Here is a 13,505-nt window from a genome sequence, read left to right on the forward strand (position 1 = left end):
GAGCCACTGATACTTGGATTAATGTAAATTGCCTACATTACATCGTTGAATGCGATCTTTTCTCAAATCCTGTATGAATGCGAGATGCTTTATGTATCGGAGTGCTTTCTGTCGAGAAGAACCAAAATTTGAAGCTCAAGTACACTATAGACTACAATTACTAGAGTCATTGTTTTGAGGGACCATCACCTTAGAACTATGTTTCACCGCGGACAAACATGGTTCAACGTGCTAATTATGCTTACTATTCTAAAACAGTGACAACCTAATATGATTTTCTCTTCCAAATCAAAATTATATTCAAGCTGTTTTTTTCTATGCTATTTTTGGTCAGTGATATCTTGTTAAATCAGTCTAATATATGTAACAACACGATCAAATAATGAATTTACCAACTTGGGTTTCGTGTTGTTTTTTTATTGAGGGGCAAACTTGTCAAAATATATGCAAGAATCAAGGGTCATAATGTAATTGCATCTTTGGAGGGATCTGAAATCTATTACATTCAATTCACCATATAAAAAAAGATTATTATAAATTGGGAATCAGTAATCACCTTGATCATAAGAATCCTGTCCCATATTATATTTGGACAAAATTATTTAATTATTATAGCAAGAAAGAGCCAAGAGAAAACAGTATCTGCTATTCCCAATAAAATAGCATAAGATATTAAAATCCTTGTGCAGTGATTCCTCAAATTAATAATTGGCCTGTCCCCTCCTTATTTATCAAAATTACCCTTAAATCTAGATTCATTAGTCCTTTTTCCAAGGTTACTTATGGAAATGCACTATCTTGAATGTGCCTAAAAACAGTGTCCTAAAAAGTAACATTGAAGAAAGTGAAAGAAAGGCCACACACTACAACAAAGAAAAACCAAAACTAGAGGCAAACTATAGAAACATAGAGTAAAAACACAGCATGAAAGCATATGATGATGAGTCAAAGTTAGCTTTTTTTTAGTGGACATATAGAGCAGCTTGGCAGCTCTTTTGTCTCTCAACTCTATTCTTCCTACTGTGTGTGTGTGAGAGAGAGAAAGAGAGAGTGTGTGAGTTTCACTTAGTACATTTGTTACCCCACTACCCCTTTTGTTCAACCAGTCTCTATCTCTATAAGGCATGCTTTGTCTTTTTATAATTAATCTTTTTTTTTTCGTTGTGTTCATATTCATTAACTCATTATATGGTCTAACTTTTGGAGGGTAGGTGTTAATTGTTGTTATATTTAAGCCCATGTACTTTTCTTGATTTTAAGTACAAGAAACTGAATACTCTTTAAGCAATGCAGTTTGGTTTGGTATCTTTTCTTTTACCCTTTTGGAGAATATATGAATATGAAATGTGTTTTCTTGGATGAGACTTTAAGCTCAAGATATTGTAAGAAATGATTTCTTTTACAAGCAGTTTGTTGGGTTTTTTCTTTGGCTTCACTTCTCTAAGATCAAGTGGGGTATGTTAAATGGTAATGGACTGTTTTCAAGAGCAGTTGTTCCTTTTATTTACTTTAGATGCAAGTGTTTAAGATGTGTTTTTACAATAAATTAGGGGCTTCATAGTTAAGTGGGGTTGTGGGTTTCTTTGTTGTGTTACATTGGTTTCAGTTAATTGGAAAAAAGTTAGTTCCTTTTTTCTGTTTTCAAGTATCATTAGGTCATTTGCATTTGTGCATTTGCTAGAAATGAAAGATTAGATCTTCAAATTGCTTATGTAAGGGTAGGAAAGTTAAGGTTCTTGGTTGAAGTTCATTATTTGCTCAGCCATTTTTTTTTCAATTTGAAGAAATGGGTATGCAATTTCTATTTTTTTCCCCATATCTTCAAGTTTGCATGTGAAACATGTTGTGACATTGCAGTTCCCTAGTTTAGAGTTCTTCTCTTAGATCTAGTTGTTTGCTTAATTCCTGAACCTTTTGTTTTATATATGCATATTTGGAACCCTGAACCTTTTGTTTTTCCTAGTCTTCCTTCTGCGTCCAACAAAGTTAAGAACCCCTTAAATCTAGATTTCATTTGGAATCTTGAAGTGTAAAAATCCAAGCTTTTGATATTTCCAATTGGTTTAGTTCATCCAAATATTGCCCTATAAGATGTTAGTCTATAAAGTTCAAAACTTTATGTGATTAATTATATTTCGTTGATGTTTGTTTTGAAATGTAAGGCATTATGTTAGTAGCTTTTTTATTCTACTGTGAATGACCTGTTATTTTGTTCTTGATAGGTTGTAGATCTATTGATATGACTAGATATGGAGTTGGAATTCGACAAGTATTGTATAGTAGATGGAAGTCCTACAACTGTGCTTCCATCTCCACGACACCGTCTAAAAGGTGAAAGGAGAAAAAGCAAAGGAAATCCCAAATGCAGCAAAGAAGTATTATCTGTAGATGATGAATTCACTGAGATAAGCTTTCATAAGTATCGTAGCGTGTCCTGCAAAAATGTTCCATCAAGGAAATCGTATTTGGAAAGAAATGAAATCTTAAAGAGGGGTTCTGTCTATCAAAGTTCTAAAGATGTTAGGCGCGTCAAGAAAACTGATGCTGTCGGGGAAAGAAGAAAAATTGAGTTCTCTGGTGGCAATGCTGCTGCAGTCTCATTTGACATTCTTGATGCTTTATGTAGTTCACGTGAGGATAATTCACTCATAGAGAAACATAGATCCTCCTTTAAAGGTCCTATTCCAGAGAGAGGTGTACAAACAGATAGCTCGACAGGAAGTTTAATAAACTCTGACGATAGAGAAAATAGAAGAGCTCAAACTTCACTAAGACAGTCAGCTCAGGATTCAAACATAATGTCTCAATCCGTCGTTGATCATCTAAGTGAAGTTAACAGACTAACGGAGAGGGATCCATCTGTCCCTTTACCCAAATCGTTGTCTGCAAAATTAGCGCTACCACAATCTCCAGCTCGTTCAGAAAGTGATAGCACTAGGAGCGGCAGCCAAAAATCCCGTTTCAGCCCTATCAGAAAGATGTTCGATCCATTTGGTAAATCAAAGTCTGTGAAAAGCCCATTGAGTTATAATGTCGAACCTGACCAGGAGATTAAGAATGAGCTAGTTGATGCTAGTAGAGACAGAGCATTTCATAAATCTCTATTGCATGATTTCTCAAGCATGGCTGAGCCTTTGGGTCGTGATCCTCAGTCTATCAAGAAAGAGATCCATAATTCGAACGTGCAGAGTTTACCGGCTCATTTGCATGGATCCCTCAGAGTAGATAAGAAAAATGGATTGCCCTTTTTTGAGTTCTCAGTAAAGTCTCCTGAAGATAGTTTCGTCGCGAAGTCGTGGAAAGTGGAGAATACCTTGAATTGGGTGTACACATTTCATTCCATTCACCAGAAAAGAAAGAGCAATGCCAATGGATGGGGATCGAAAGATAGCATTAGAGAACCCTTGTTGGTCGGGCAGATGCAAGTTTCCTGTTATTTATGTACAGACATTAAAAAAGCTGGAGATTGTGACAACTCAATGGTGACAGAGTTTGTCTTGTATGATACGGCCCATTCAAGAAAGCAAGTTTCTCCTCAAGATAGTTGTTGTTCTTCCCCTGATCTCACTAATACACCAAAGGCGTCCAATGAAAATTCATCTGGAGCCGAAGAGGTACCTGAAAAAACAAAGCTCAAACTTCAACCGAACCATGCTCATGACAGAGGTCATCTTGACTCATCAATTCCTTACCCTTTAGGAGTAGCGCAACTGCAGTCACGGGTTGAAGTTGCAGCAATTTCTATAGAGGTACCATTTGAAAAGAGAGAGAGTTTAAAATTTAGGAGTGGAGATGCAAAGGCTGATGATCAGCCACTTCAAAACTTACTGGATGTTTCTCTGGTTGAGCAAAGAATTGGAACTTCTGATGCCAAGGTGAATGTTGTGATCCCTTCCGGACACCACGGTCTTCCAACAACTGAAGGTCCTGGTCCTTCCTCCTTGTTAGATAGATGGAGGATGGGCGGAGGTTGCGACTGTGGTGGCTGGGACATGGCATGTCCGCTTCACATATTTGGCAATCCAAATATTCATATTGATGACAACCGTCCTCTGGTTGAGAGTCAGCGGCCATTAGAACTCTTCGTTCAGGTAATATTCTCACTTGTGTCCTAGACATATGTCTCATAGGAATTGACGTTGAAGAAAACCTTTCAGACGTTAGGCAATATTGATAGACATGAACCAAGTAATTAGTCTTGCAACTCGAGCATTCCCTAAAAAAAGGTTTCTGTGCTAAGCGGTGGGAAGTAAATGTATATAATATGAGAAACTTGAGCTCCAACTATTATATACATTTACTTCCCACCGCTTAGCACAGAAACTTGAGCTCCAACTAATATGAAGTAACTGCTAGAATTCAGATGACATTAACTCATAAACTTGGTTCAAGGTATACAAGCCAAATCAATGTTAACTATGCCCAGAAAGCTTTTGAGAATACCACAATAGGCTACTCTATCTGCTTGATTATTACTGATAATGCTTTGTCCCAAAGGTGTTTTTCCCATATTCATGGTTTGAAAACTCTATACAGGGAAGAAAAGATAAAGCTCCAGCATTAACGATGACACTTAAGGAGGATGGACAGTATTCAGTTGATTTTCATGCTCAGTTATCTGCATTACAGGCATTCTCTATTTGTGTTGCAATTTTGCATTCTACGGAAACTTCAATTGCCGTGGGACAGGAGAACAACGTAGAATCTTTGCAATCCAACATATTGAGGGTATTTGTTCAGGATGATATTAAAGGCTTGCTTAATGCAGTTAGAGAGGAAAAGAAACAGAAAGTACACAAGAAAGTTGAGCAAGTATTCCCATCTTTTGTACTCAATCCACCATTCTCTCCAATTGGTCGAGTATAGGTTTGAACGACTCACTCAACTAAGCATTGCATTTTCTACTCCGTTCCACGTGGGGTATGTCGAGTTTGATAGCAAAAACTGGCTGCTTTATGAACTCGAGATCATTTAAATGCAACTTTTGTGCATGAAATTTTGAGAGGAACCAAGATGATGAATGGTGCACACACGCGGCAGCATGCTCGAGCTTGTTTAAATATGATTTTCAGCAGGATGAAGTTCTCATCATATTGTCTTCTGGTGATATCCATGTTTTTTTTCCCTTCTGAAATAGGGGGCCAAAATCTTAGAGATGCCACAACACACTGTTTATATTGTTAGTTGATAGGGAGGGAGGGCATAGGAATCTCATTCAATTTTTTCAACTATAGAAAAATTTCAAATATAAACTTTAGCCTACTTGTAATTTATTTATTATGATGGCCAAGGGTGCTGATGGAAAGCAAGTCACAAGGGAAATTTTGGAAACTCTCTGTAGTATGAGCTAGTAGTACACTTTTGCTTGAGCATTTTATGTAAGTACACCATTTTGGAAAATAAATAGCTCTTAAGCTACTAATGCAGCATCTGTGAGAATAATTTGAAGTTGTATATCACAATTTGATCTTTTGATTATTGTCACCATCTACATGTTCCTTTCGCCTCGTTTTCTTATTATCTTGTTGACGTTACTGCTTGTTGCTACTACTTTATTTTCATCTTTCCTTGTGCCGAGGGTCTCTTGAAAATATGCTCTCTACGTTTACGCTACGGGTAAGATTTGCGTACACGCTACCCTCTCCCAACTCCACTTGTGTAATTATTATGGGTTTGTTGTTGATTATTGTCAACCATATTCATTACTACTTCATTGTTTAAGCAGTTGTTATGAGTTGGTTTGGAGTTAAGGCAGTTGCATAGTTTTTACTAATCAAAAGTTTTAGCTTTTTCAAAAAATGCACACTGCTGTCTGATGGCCATCCAAAAAATTCATTTTCTTGAAAATGGATATCGATTTTCTCACTGTTGTTGGGAAGGAAAACATTATCGTTACATTTACTTTTCCAAGAGAGATTTTCTTTTCTTGTTATTTTCTGTAAGAGAAAACATTGTTTTGCTTTTTTACTTTTTGGTTTTCCAGTGTATATATATATATGTATATATATATTTTAATGTTTCACTTGACTTGGAAAAGTAACTAGTCTGTCGATCTATCCTATATATAATAAATATTGTATGTTTTTCTATTATACGTATAACATATTGGTCCTCAAGGGTTGCGTTCTCTTTATTTATTTTTTGGTTTTTTAAATAGAAACAGATTATATTATATTCGAAATAAGGTGAAAGTAAAAGCAAAATAGGAAAAAGAAAATGAGAAAAGAATTAAAAAATATAAACGCCGTTGCCGGGGATCGAACCCGGGTCACCCGCGTGACAGGCGGGAATACTCACCTTTAGCCAAGTATTCAACATTTTCGGAGCATGGATGCCAACAGTTAATATTATACTAATTTTAGAAAATATATACATAAAATATCTAATTTTGATGAGATACCATGAGTTCACTTGTCCCACCATCTCTCCTATAAATCCGCCCCTGAACAAGAGGATGGCTAAACTTTTATAGACTTCGATTGGTTCCTAATATGATAATGAGTTATTGATATGGGATTTGGAGGTTGTATAAATTTACACTGATAAACATAAAGGTTGAAGCGGATCTAAAATTTTAAGTTAGTGAATGTGGGTTATTACTTGCTTCTAACATAGAACAAATATTATATATTTCAAATTTATTTAACTATAATATGTGTAAATTTAGAGAGCACATGGATGTTTCAATCAACTGTCTCTTTACGTTCTTCTCTTCTCAATCAACTCGAATCCATTCTTTTTATACCTTGAAGATGTCGATAATAAGGATTTGATTATATAAATCCAATAAAATAAAATAAAAAAACGCCGTTGCCGGGGATCGAACCCGGGTCACCCGCGTGACAGGCGGGAATACTTACCACTATACTACAACGACCTTGTTGATTAGAGCTCTCAACTAATTTTATATGATTAATATTTTGACTAAAATGCAGGCAAAAGCACCCTCCATTTAAGAAATTTGTGCAAAAAAGAAAAAGTTGTTCACTCGTTTACAGTTTTTCTTTTTGTTTGAGCAAACTCCTTTGATTACCTTGAGCCAATTTTAATTCCATAGGCTTCCGTTGTGTTTGCTGGAAGTGTTTTTGGTAATTGCATTTTCATCCATGTTTATGCAAATCAACAGCTACACCAGAAAAAAATACTTTGTTGCAAACTCACTAGAAAACTAAAATTTTATTCTTACAATCAATTAATTAATCAACTACGTCTCAATTCCAGACCAGTTGGATTCGCCTATATTAATGTTAATATCATAATTACATCATACAAAATTAGGCATCCCTACATCCTCTCAATTTCCCCTCTCATGTTCTAAAACTTTACAAAAAATGCTCCTCATGCTTTTCCGATACGCAAAAATCCGCCGAGGGCTAGCTGGCACATGGTTCGAAACTCAGTGCATGATCAGCTAGCTTGTTTATATGAAGTGTTAAGAGAGCCAGTCGGCGGTTAACACTTCAAATTCCTTCATCATCTATTTGGACCTGCAGAAGAGATTATATATAGGCTAATCTTGACATTATATATTCTCATTTGGAACCTTGAGCCGAGATTTTATCGGAAATAGCCTCTCTACCCTCCCGGGGTTAGGGGTAAGGTCTGCGTACACACTACCTTCCCCATACCCCACTTGTGGGAACTCATTGGGTTTGTTGTTGTCGTCATTTGGAACCTTGCTGAAAGATACACTACCTTGAACTGATATTTCCTTTGTTAGTTTGGTGAAGGTAATGAGCAGAATCATCTTCTAAACTTTGCTCGTATTTAACTCTTTCGGCTTTAGGCTGAGGGATCTCCAAAGCAAATAACCTCTTGAAAGATTCATAAGATGCAAAGAAAAGTGCTCCCTGTGTCATATACATGACTAATCTAGGACTCAAGCCCCTGCCATAAAATCAAGATTCATCACTACTAAAACCAAATAAAATGGCTAACTACATATTGACAACACGTGATATGCTTTTAGCACCATGCACGTTATTCATTGAGAAGAATTCATGATATAGCAGAGACAATTAAGTTATTACTTCTTCTACTTCCAACAAAGTTAAGCTTGGTAGAAAAATTTGCTATAGTAAATGGCATAATTATATCCTTCGCCTTTACTAACTCGTGAGCAGTATTAGCTTCAAATGTATATTGAAGTATGCTATTAGATTAAGTTGCTGGTTTCAGCTTGACGTAGAAAACGTACATATGATGAGTGAAAGATGGAAGTTTAGTTGATTTTATCCAAGTAAATGTTTCCAATACTGTTGATAACAGCAATTTGACTTTAATCAAACTATGCTGTCGAGTAACAAAGTTTTCAGCGATAAGTGATGTGAACACAGAGGAATTATAGGCCTCAAAACTAGAGGGATAAGTCATGTCAGTGATGAAATATACACAAGCCTTCCTTTCCTAGTTCTAATAACTAATTATGTGTAGGACAATCATGTCGTTCTTTCTAAATATTTGGCTTAAAAAAATCTTCACATATTAAACATAGTGAATGATGACAAATGACCAAGATAACCATCCTGTGAGTCCTGCATCAGATTCTCATTGTCTTTACTTTAAAGAAATATTCGGGGTTGGGTTGGGGATGGGTTGGGGGTGCCAAATGTTTGACGCAAGATTGACAAGATTATAATCAAGTGGTAATATTCAATTAAATTACTTCAATATGATATTCAACCATTACCTGTAAAGACCCTTCAAACCTTCACGCTTTCCTATTTCTTTAAGTGTGTCTAATACACCCAACTGAATCCTAGATCCAGGAATCTGCATAAACGAGACTTTCTTAGGAGCATTATGAATCAGCTGCTCATATACTGTAAAGGGGAAGATGAGAAATATAGCAACTGAATGATTTCCAAAGGCTTAAACTGATACCAGTCTTAAATCAGTTGTTCAAACTAGCAATCAGATAGATAGTACAAAGGGACAAGAAATAGAGCAACTGAATGCTTTCAGAAGGCTTAAACTGATCCCGGTTTCCAGCAGCAACTATATGACATATTGATATCTGTGCAAGACTCACAACCAGAGCTAGTAAGAAAGGAAAAACAGAATGAATAACCTGTGTCTGTAATCTTGTCTTGACGACATCAAAAGGAGTTGTGAATAGTGCAGCAGTAGATCCAGCTAATCCGCCACATACGAGCTGGAAAGAGGAGTATAGAACTGAGAAAACTCTTGTTGTTTTTTTACCAGACAATGAAACCACTAAGGTCCCATTGCCTCAATTACAAACTTCAAAGATTAATATGTTAACCTCGACCATCATTCCTTAAAGCCTAGAGTCAAAGTGAAAATGCAAGTGCCAGAAAATATATATCATGAGCTTAATAAAGGCCAAAGATGGAGGCGGACAAAGGAATACTCATTAATAAGAAAACTAACCGTCATTAGTGTGTCATTTTGGTTGCGCAGTTGAACAGATGACAACCTCACCTCCTTCAATATTTCATATGTATAGAACTGCCAGTCAAAATAGTACTTTTAAGAGAATATAATTTATAGAATAAAAGAGCACTCAACTTCCTGCTCCCCAATTTTCTCCAAAACCGGCACAGAGAAAGATTGTTATAGTAAAAAATTTACCTTGATGATTGAGTGTGGAATATTCCTGCATAGTACAGCTCTCCATCCAGCATATAGTGAAGGCAAACCACCACTTCTTATAATCTCAACTAAGGCATTCCTGCGGAGGCAAAAATGAGAAGCAAGAAGCTGTTAGTAGGAAATACTAGTGCTGCTTAGCGTACCGAGTTAAAAGTTGCAAATGACTATAACAAACTCAAAGATTAAAGCAAACCACCAAATGAAGATTAAGTATTTAACATCGACACCCTTAATCCCATTATGATAATCAAATATTCGCTAGACTACACCTTTTTTCCTGATGAGAAAACAGATTTCACAATACCAAGGACCAACTGTAATTTAACATGTAGTAGCAACTAGCGATCATATTTTAAAGGATTTTCTTTAACAGGACAAATCTTCGGGGCGTATATGAGTATGCCCCTCCCCCCCCCCCAACACACACACACACAAAAGAAAAGGCAGACGCAGGCAGAGCATGATATACTTAGGCAACAGATATATACTTAAACAAGGACAAGAAGCATTCAAGGCTACGAGCAGTTCTCATATCATGAATAAACTGTGGTAAAAAGAATCAGATAGATACAAAAGCTGGTGGAACCAGATAATGGGATGACTAACGCATTTCAGGAGCATAACTCTACCAGCAGTTCTTATAGTGTGAACCAACTTGCATCTGCTGCTTTATACGCTCACTTGGAGTGAATATAAATGAAGTGGCAATGCTTGCGCAACCCCCTGCGAAGCAGTGTGCAAAAGATTGATATTCCTGTGTTACAGAAAACATGTAAAATTTAGGAATGCACCAATTTCCTTGTAAGAAAAAGCATACGAATGGAAAAACTGAAAATACAACTATGGGTACCATTCCCAAACAGACTCAGGTGGCTTAACAGACTGCTTTCATCCCCCCCCCCCCAATTCCTTTCTCAACTTGCTGGGGTGGTGCGGAGAGAAATTTGATGGGACGTTTAACATAAAAAGGAAAATAAAAATAAGGATAAGCATTCACCTTGGGAAAAAGAGGAATCAGGGTCCCTTTCACTGATTCGTATGTAAAGGTGTAAAGTGCAGATATTGGTGCAGACGAAGCAAGATTGGTAGAAATTCCCCGATAAAGTGCAGTTACTCCTGAGACAAGTATACAACAATTTCAAGTCTAAAGATAGGCTCCAAGAAAGAGCAGCATCTCTTTGCATGTAAGGAAGTATCATATTGAAAAGTGAAGTGCAGATTCAACTAAATATACCTCTTTCAGAAATAAATGATCTGCCTATATAATAAAGAGGTTTCTGATCACCACGACATGACTGAACAACAGTCTTAATTGTGTCAACTGGATGAAGACAAAGGCTGACTAATATTCCGGCCATTGCTCCTGCAAAAGCATGCTCTTGTTTTGCAAGTGTATAACGAGGTTTGTCCTTTGCCACTGAGATCTGTACTTCAGAATTCAGCTCATTCTCCAGTTCAACTTTTTCATTAGTTGTAGAATCATTTGTGTGATCCTCAGCATTAATTTTGTGGAGGACACTAGCAGGACAATTTGGAGGAAGAGAGTACTCATGGACAACTGAATTATTTTTAGAACATGGAGCCTCTAGCGTGTTTGAGTTTTTGTCAGGTGAAACCTCATTATAGTGCCTTAGACATGAAATACTGGTTGATACCATGTCGATCTCGTGATCTTTTGCAATCTGACCTAACAATGAACCAGCTGTTTTTTCCCTGTCAGTCTGGCAATCAGCATTTACTATATCTGCAATGGTGCTGTAACTTGAAGGACTCTTTGTCGTGTCTTCTTCGGCACATTTTCTGCTTTCGTGGATTCCAGTATTAGCACTATTTAAGTGATGCTCAAGTCTCAGTAAGGATATTTCATGCATCCAATCATACATAGTATGTAAATCATCGGCAAGATTTTTTGCTTTCCAAGTTTCTGGATGCATGGTAGATCCACCACGGAGTAGATTCCACAGAGGAGAATTTCCTAAAAGAGGACTAAAGAGTGAGACTTTCTGGTTTACTGTCAGACATTCCACATTTGCAAGCGCCAGCGGTGAAGAATCTGTATCACTATCCACATTGACAGGTATTGAGTGATCATAAGTTGAAAAATAAGCACTAGAAATTTCATCTGCGGCGGAGCAACCAGATATGTTGTTTTCACGGTGATCAGCGCTATAGCATCTAGAGCTTGATTTGGATACGATTCGTGTAAGAGGACGGGCTGCAGAATTCCATATAGTTCCAATTGCTGATATGAGCTCACTTGTGCTCATTATCTCAGAAGACCTAGACTCAGAGCTTTTAGGGTTCTCCTTATTTTCAGATGAAACGGGAGCATGACTTTCTCGGTCAAAATCAGCAAGCTCAAACAGTGCCCCCTCAAGTAGATTACGCCTGTAATTGACTGAAGGTTTTTCACTTTGGCGTGGTTGACTTCCCCCAGCCATTTTATCACAATGATTTAAAATCTTCTTCCAAAGAGAATGCTAGATTGCCAACTGCGAGATGTAGTTCAATTAGTATTATCGTATGTGAAAAGAACTAATTACAAATAAACGGAATAAAGCACAAAAAGTATGGAAACGAAGTCAAATCCAGAAAGCTCAGCTAAGTTTATTTCTACTTATTTTGTTAACGAGGAATAAAGTGGTAGAAGTTCTAGAATTGCACCGAGAATAAGCATTTGTGTCGCACAAACTATTTTAGTTACTCAAAGTAAACAAGAAAAAGTTAAGAAAGAAAAATGAAATTTGCAGAATGTTATTTCATCTCTTTAATTTAATATAGGATGTTTTTTACACAATTAGACTAGTTTTTCTATTAAATTCAGACATTGGAATCTGAACTGAACATAAGATTTCCTTTTTCCTGAGAACTGAACATACGATTGAGGTATCCACCTTCACATTGAACGAAATTTGAATATAAAATTGCTCATTAGCTATGCAGTGTGTTTGATGTATTGTCTTATATACAGCATATGTTCGGTTCGTCACAAGAAATGCACATCAAAGCTCTAACATAAAAATTACTAGTAGTATATAAGTGTATTAGCTTTCAAAACAATTCTAATCCAGCCAATTGCCCATTCTTGAATCTCTTTATGACCCACAACTAACAACAAAGACTTCAATGTTTCTCTTCTTCCTGTCTCTCAGTTTCTCAGCAACCAAACTAGGAGTTACATTATATAATACATAAAAACAGAATACCTGAGTGAAATTGACTGTTCTATAGCTGAAAACAATGTTCCAAGAATGTTGTGAATCATTTTTCACCAGAGGGGAATCAAAGAGAAATTGGGTGGAAATTTCCTGTGGCAAAAAAGTGAGCAAGGGTTTAAGATAATGGGGTTTATGAAAAGACAATGTTTGAGAGTCTACACACCAAATTCAAACTTGGGATACATCTTCTGCAATAGTAAGGGTCATCTTGTTTTCTTATAATGGAGAAAATTTTGTGCAGTATAGGTTGTACCTCAAGGGCTTGTACCATATAAAATTGGCTTCTTATGGTTTTAGGGCTATCACATTTTCTTTTGGCTAGTCATTCCCTTTGTATACATGTTATCTTATATCAATAAAAATACATATGCACTATAGACGGATAGGAAAAAATTACCTAAATTCTTATTTCTACTGGATTTGACTAGTCATCTTTCTACTATGTGTCACCATATATTTTGCAGAATTATGCTGAGTTTTCTCTATTAAGATATCACCATTTTATAACCTTGGAAATTGGAAATTTGAAACAGATATCTTTTTAAAACGATCAACATAATTTAGTTGTTTTTTTTGTAATTTTTTGTTTTTTGGTCACGACGATAGGAACTGGAAATGATGAATGGAGGAAAATCGAAACAAGACAAAGTGAAGACCCTTCAAGATGTATGA

General features: G+C 36.4%; 2 protein-coding genes and 1 non-coding gene across 9 annotated transcripts; 1 reads left to right on the plus strand and 2 right to left on the minus strand.

Annotated features, from left to right (window-relative positions):
* Positions 1–884: 884 nt before the first annotated feature.
* Positions 885–5,418, plus strand: LOC104118723 (uncharacterized). Of its 6 annotated transcripts, none has more exons than XM_009630049.4 (3): positions 885–1,207; positions 2,223–4,091; positions 4,537–5,418. In XM_009630049.4, exons 2-3 carry the CDS (start codon positions 2,250–2,252, stop codon positions 4,864–4,866), a joined length of 2,172 nt encoding a protein of 723 aa, XP_009628344.1. In that variant the 5' UTR covers positions 885–1,207; positions 2,223–2,249; the 3' UTR covers positions 4,867–5,418. The 6 variants fall into 6 exon arrangements, with proteins under 6 accessions (XP_009628344.1, XP_009628341.1, XP_009628340.1 ...); XM_009630046.4 differs by having other exon boundaries at positions 885–1,122; XM_009630045.3 differs by lacking the exon at positions 885–1,207 and adding an exon at positions 1,214–1,467.
* Positions 5,419–6,805: 1,387 nt separating this feature from the next.
* TRNAD-GUC (transfer RNA aspartic acid (anticodon GUC)) lies at positions 6,806–6,877 on the minus strand. Its single transcript has one exon. It is a non-coding gene; the product is annotated as a tRNA-Asp (tRNA).
* A 250-nt stretch (positions 6,878–7,127) lies between these two features.
* On the minus strand, positions 7,128–13,150 carry LOC104118722 (uncharacterized). Of its 2 annotated transcripts, XM_009630044.4 has the most exons (9): positions 12,822–13,148; positions 10,850–12,107; positions 10,613–10,731; positions 10,245–10,369; positions 9,595–9,694; positions 9,394–9,471; positions 9,071–9,154; positions 8,690–8,772; positions 7,128–7,887 (listed from the first exon to the last, which is right to left on the minus strand). In XM_009630044.4, exons 2-9 carry the CDS (start codon positions 12,054–12,056, stop codon positions 7,692–7,694), a joined length of 1,992 nt encoding a protein of 663 aa, XP_009628339.1. In that variant the 5' UTR covers positions 12,057–12,107; positions 12,822–13,148; the 3' UTR covers positions 7,128–7,691. The 2 variants fall into 2 exon arrangements, with proteins under 2 accessions (XP_009628339.1, XP_070038926.1); XM_070182825.1 differs by lacking the exons at positions 7,128–7,887; positions 8,690–8,772 and having other exon boundaries at positions 9,071–9,243; positions 12,822–13,150.
* Between the last annotated feature and the right edge of the window lie 355 nt (positions 13,151–13,505).

Source organism: Nicotiana tomentosiformis, chromosome 8 (genome assembly GCF_000390325.3).
Source record: "Nicotiana tomentosiformis chromosome 8, ASM39032v3, whole genome shotgun sequence".
NCBI lineage: Eukaryota > Viridiplantae > Streptophyta > Magnoliopsida > Solanales > Solanaceae > Nicotiana > Nicotiana tomentosiformis.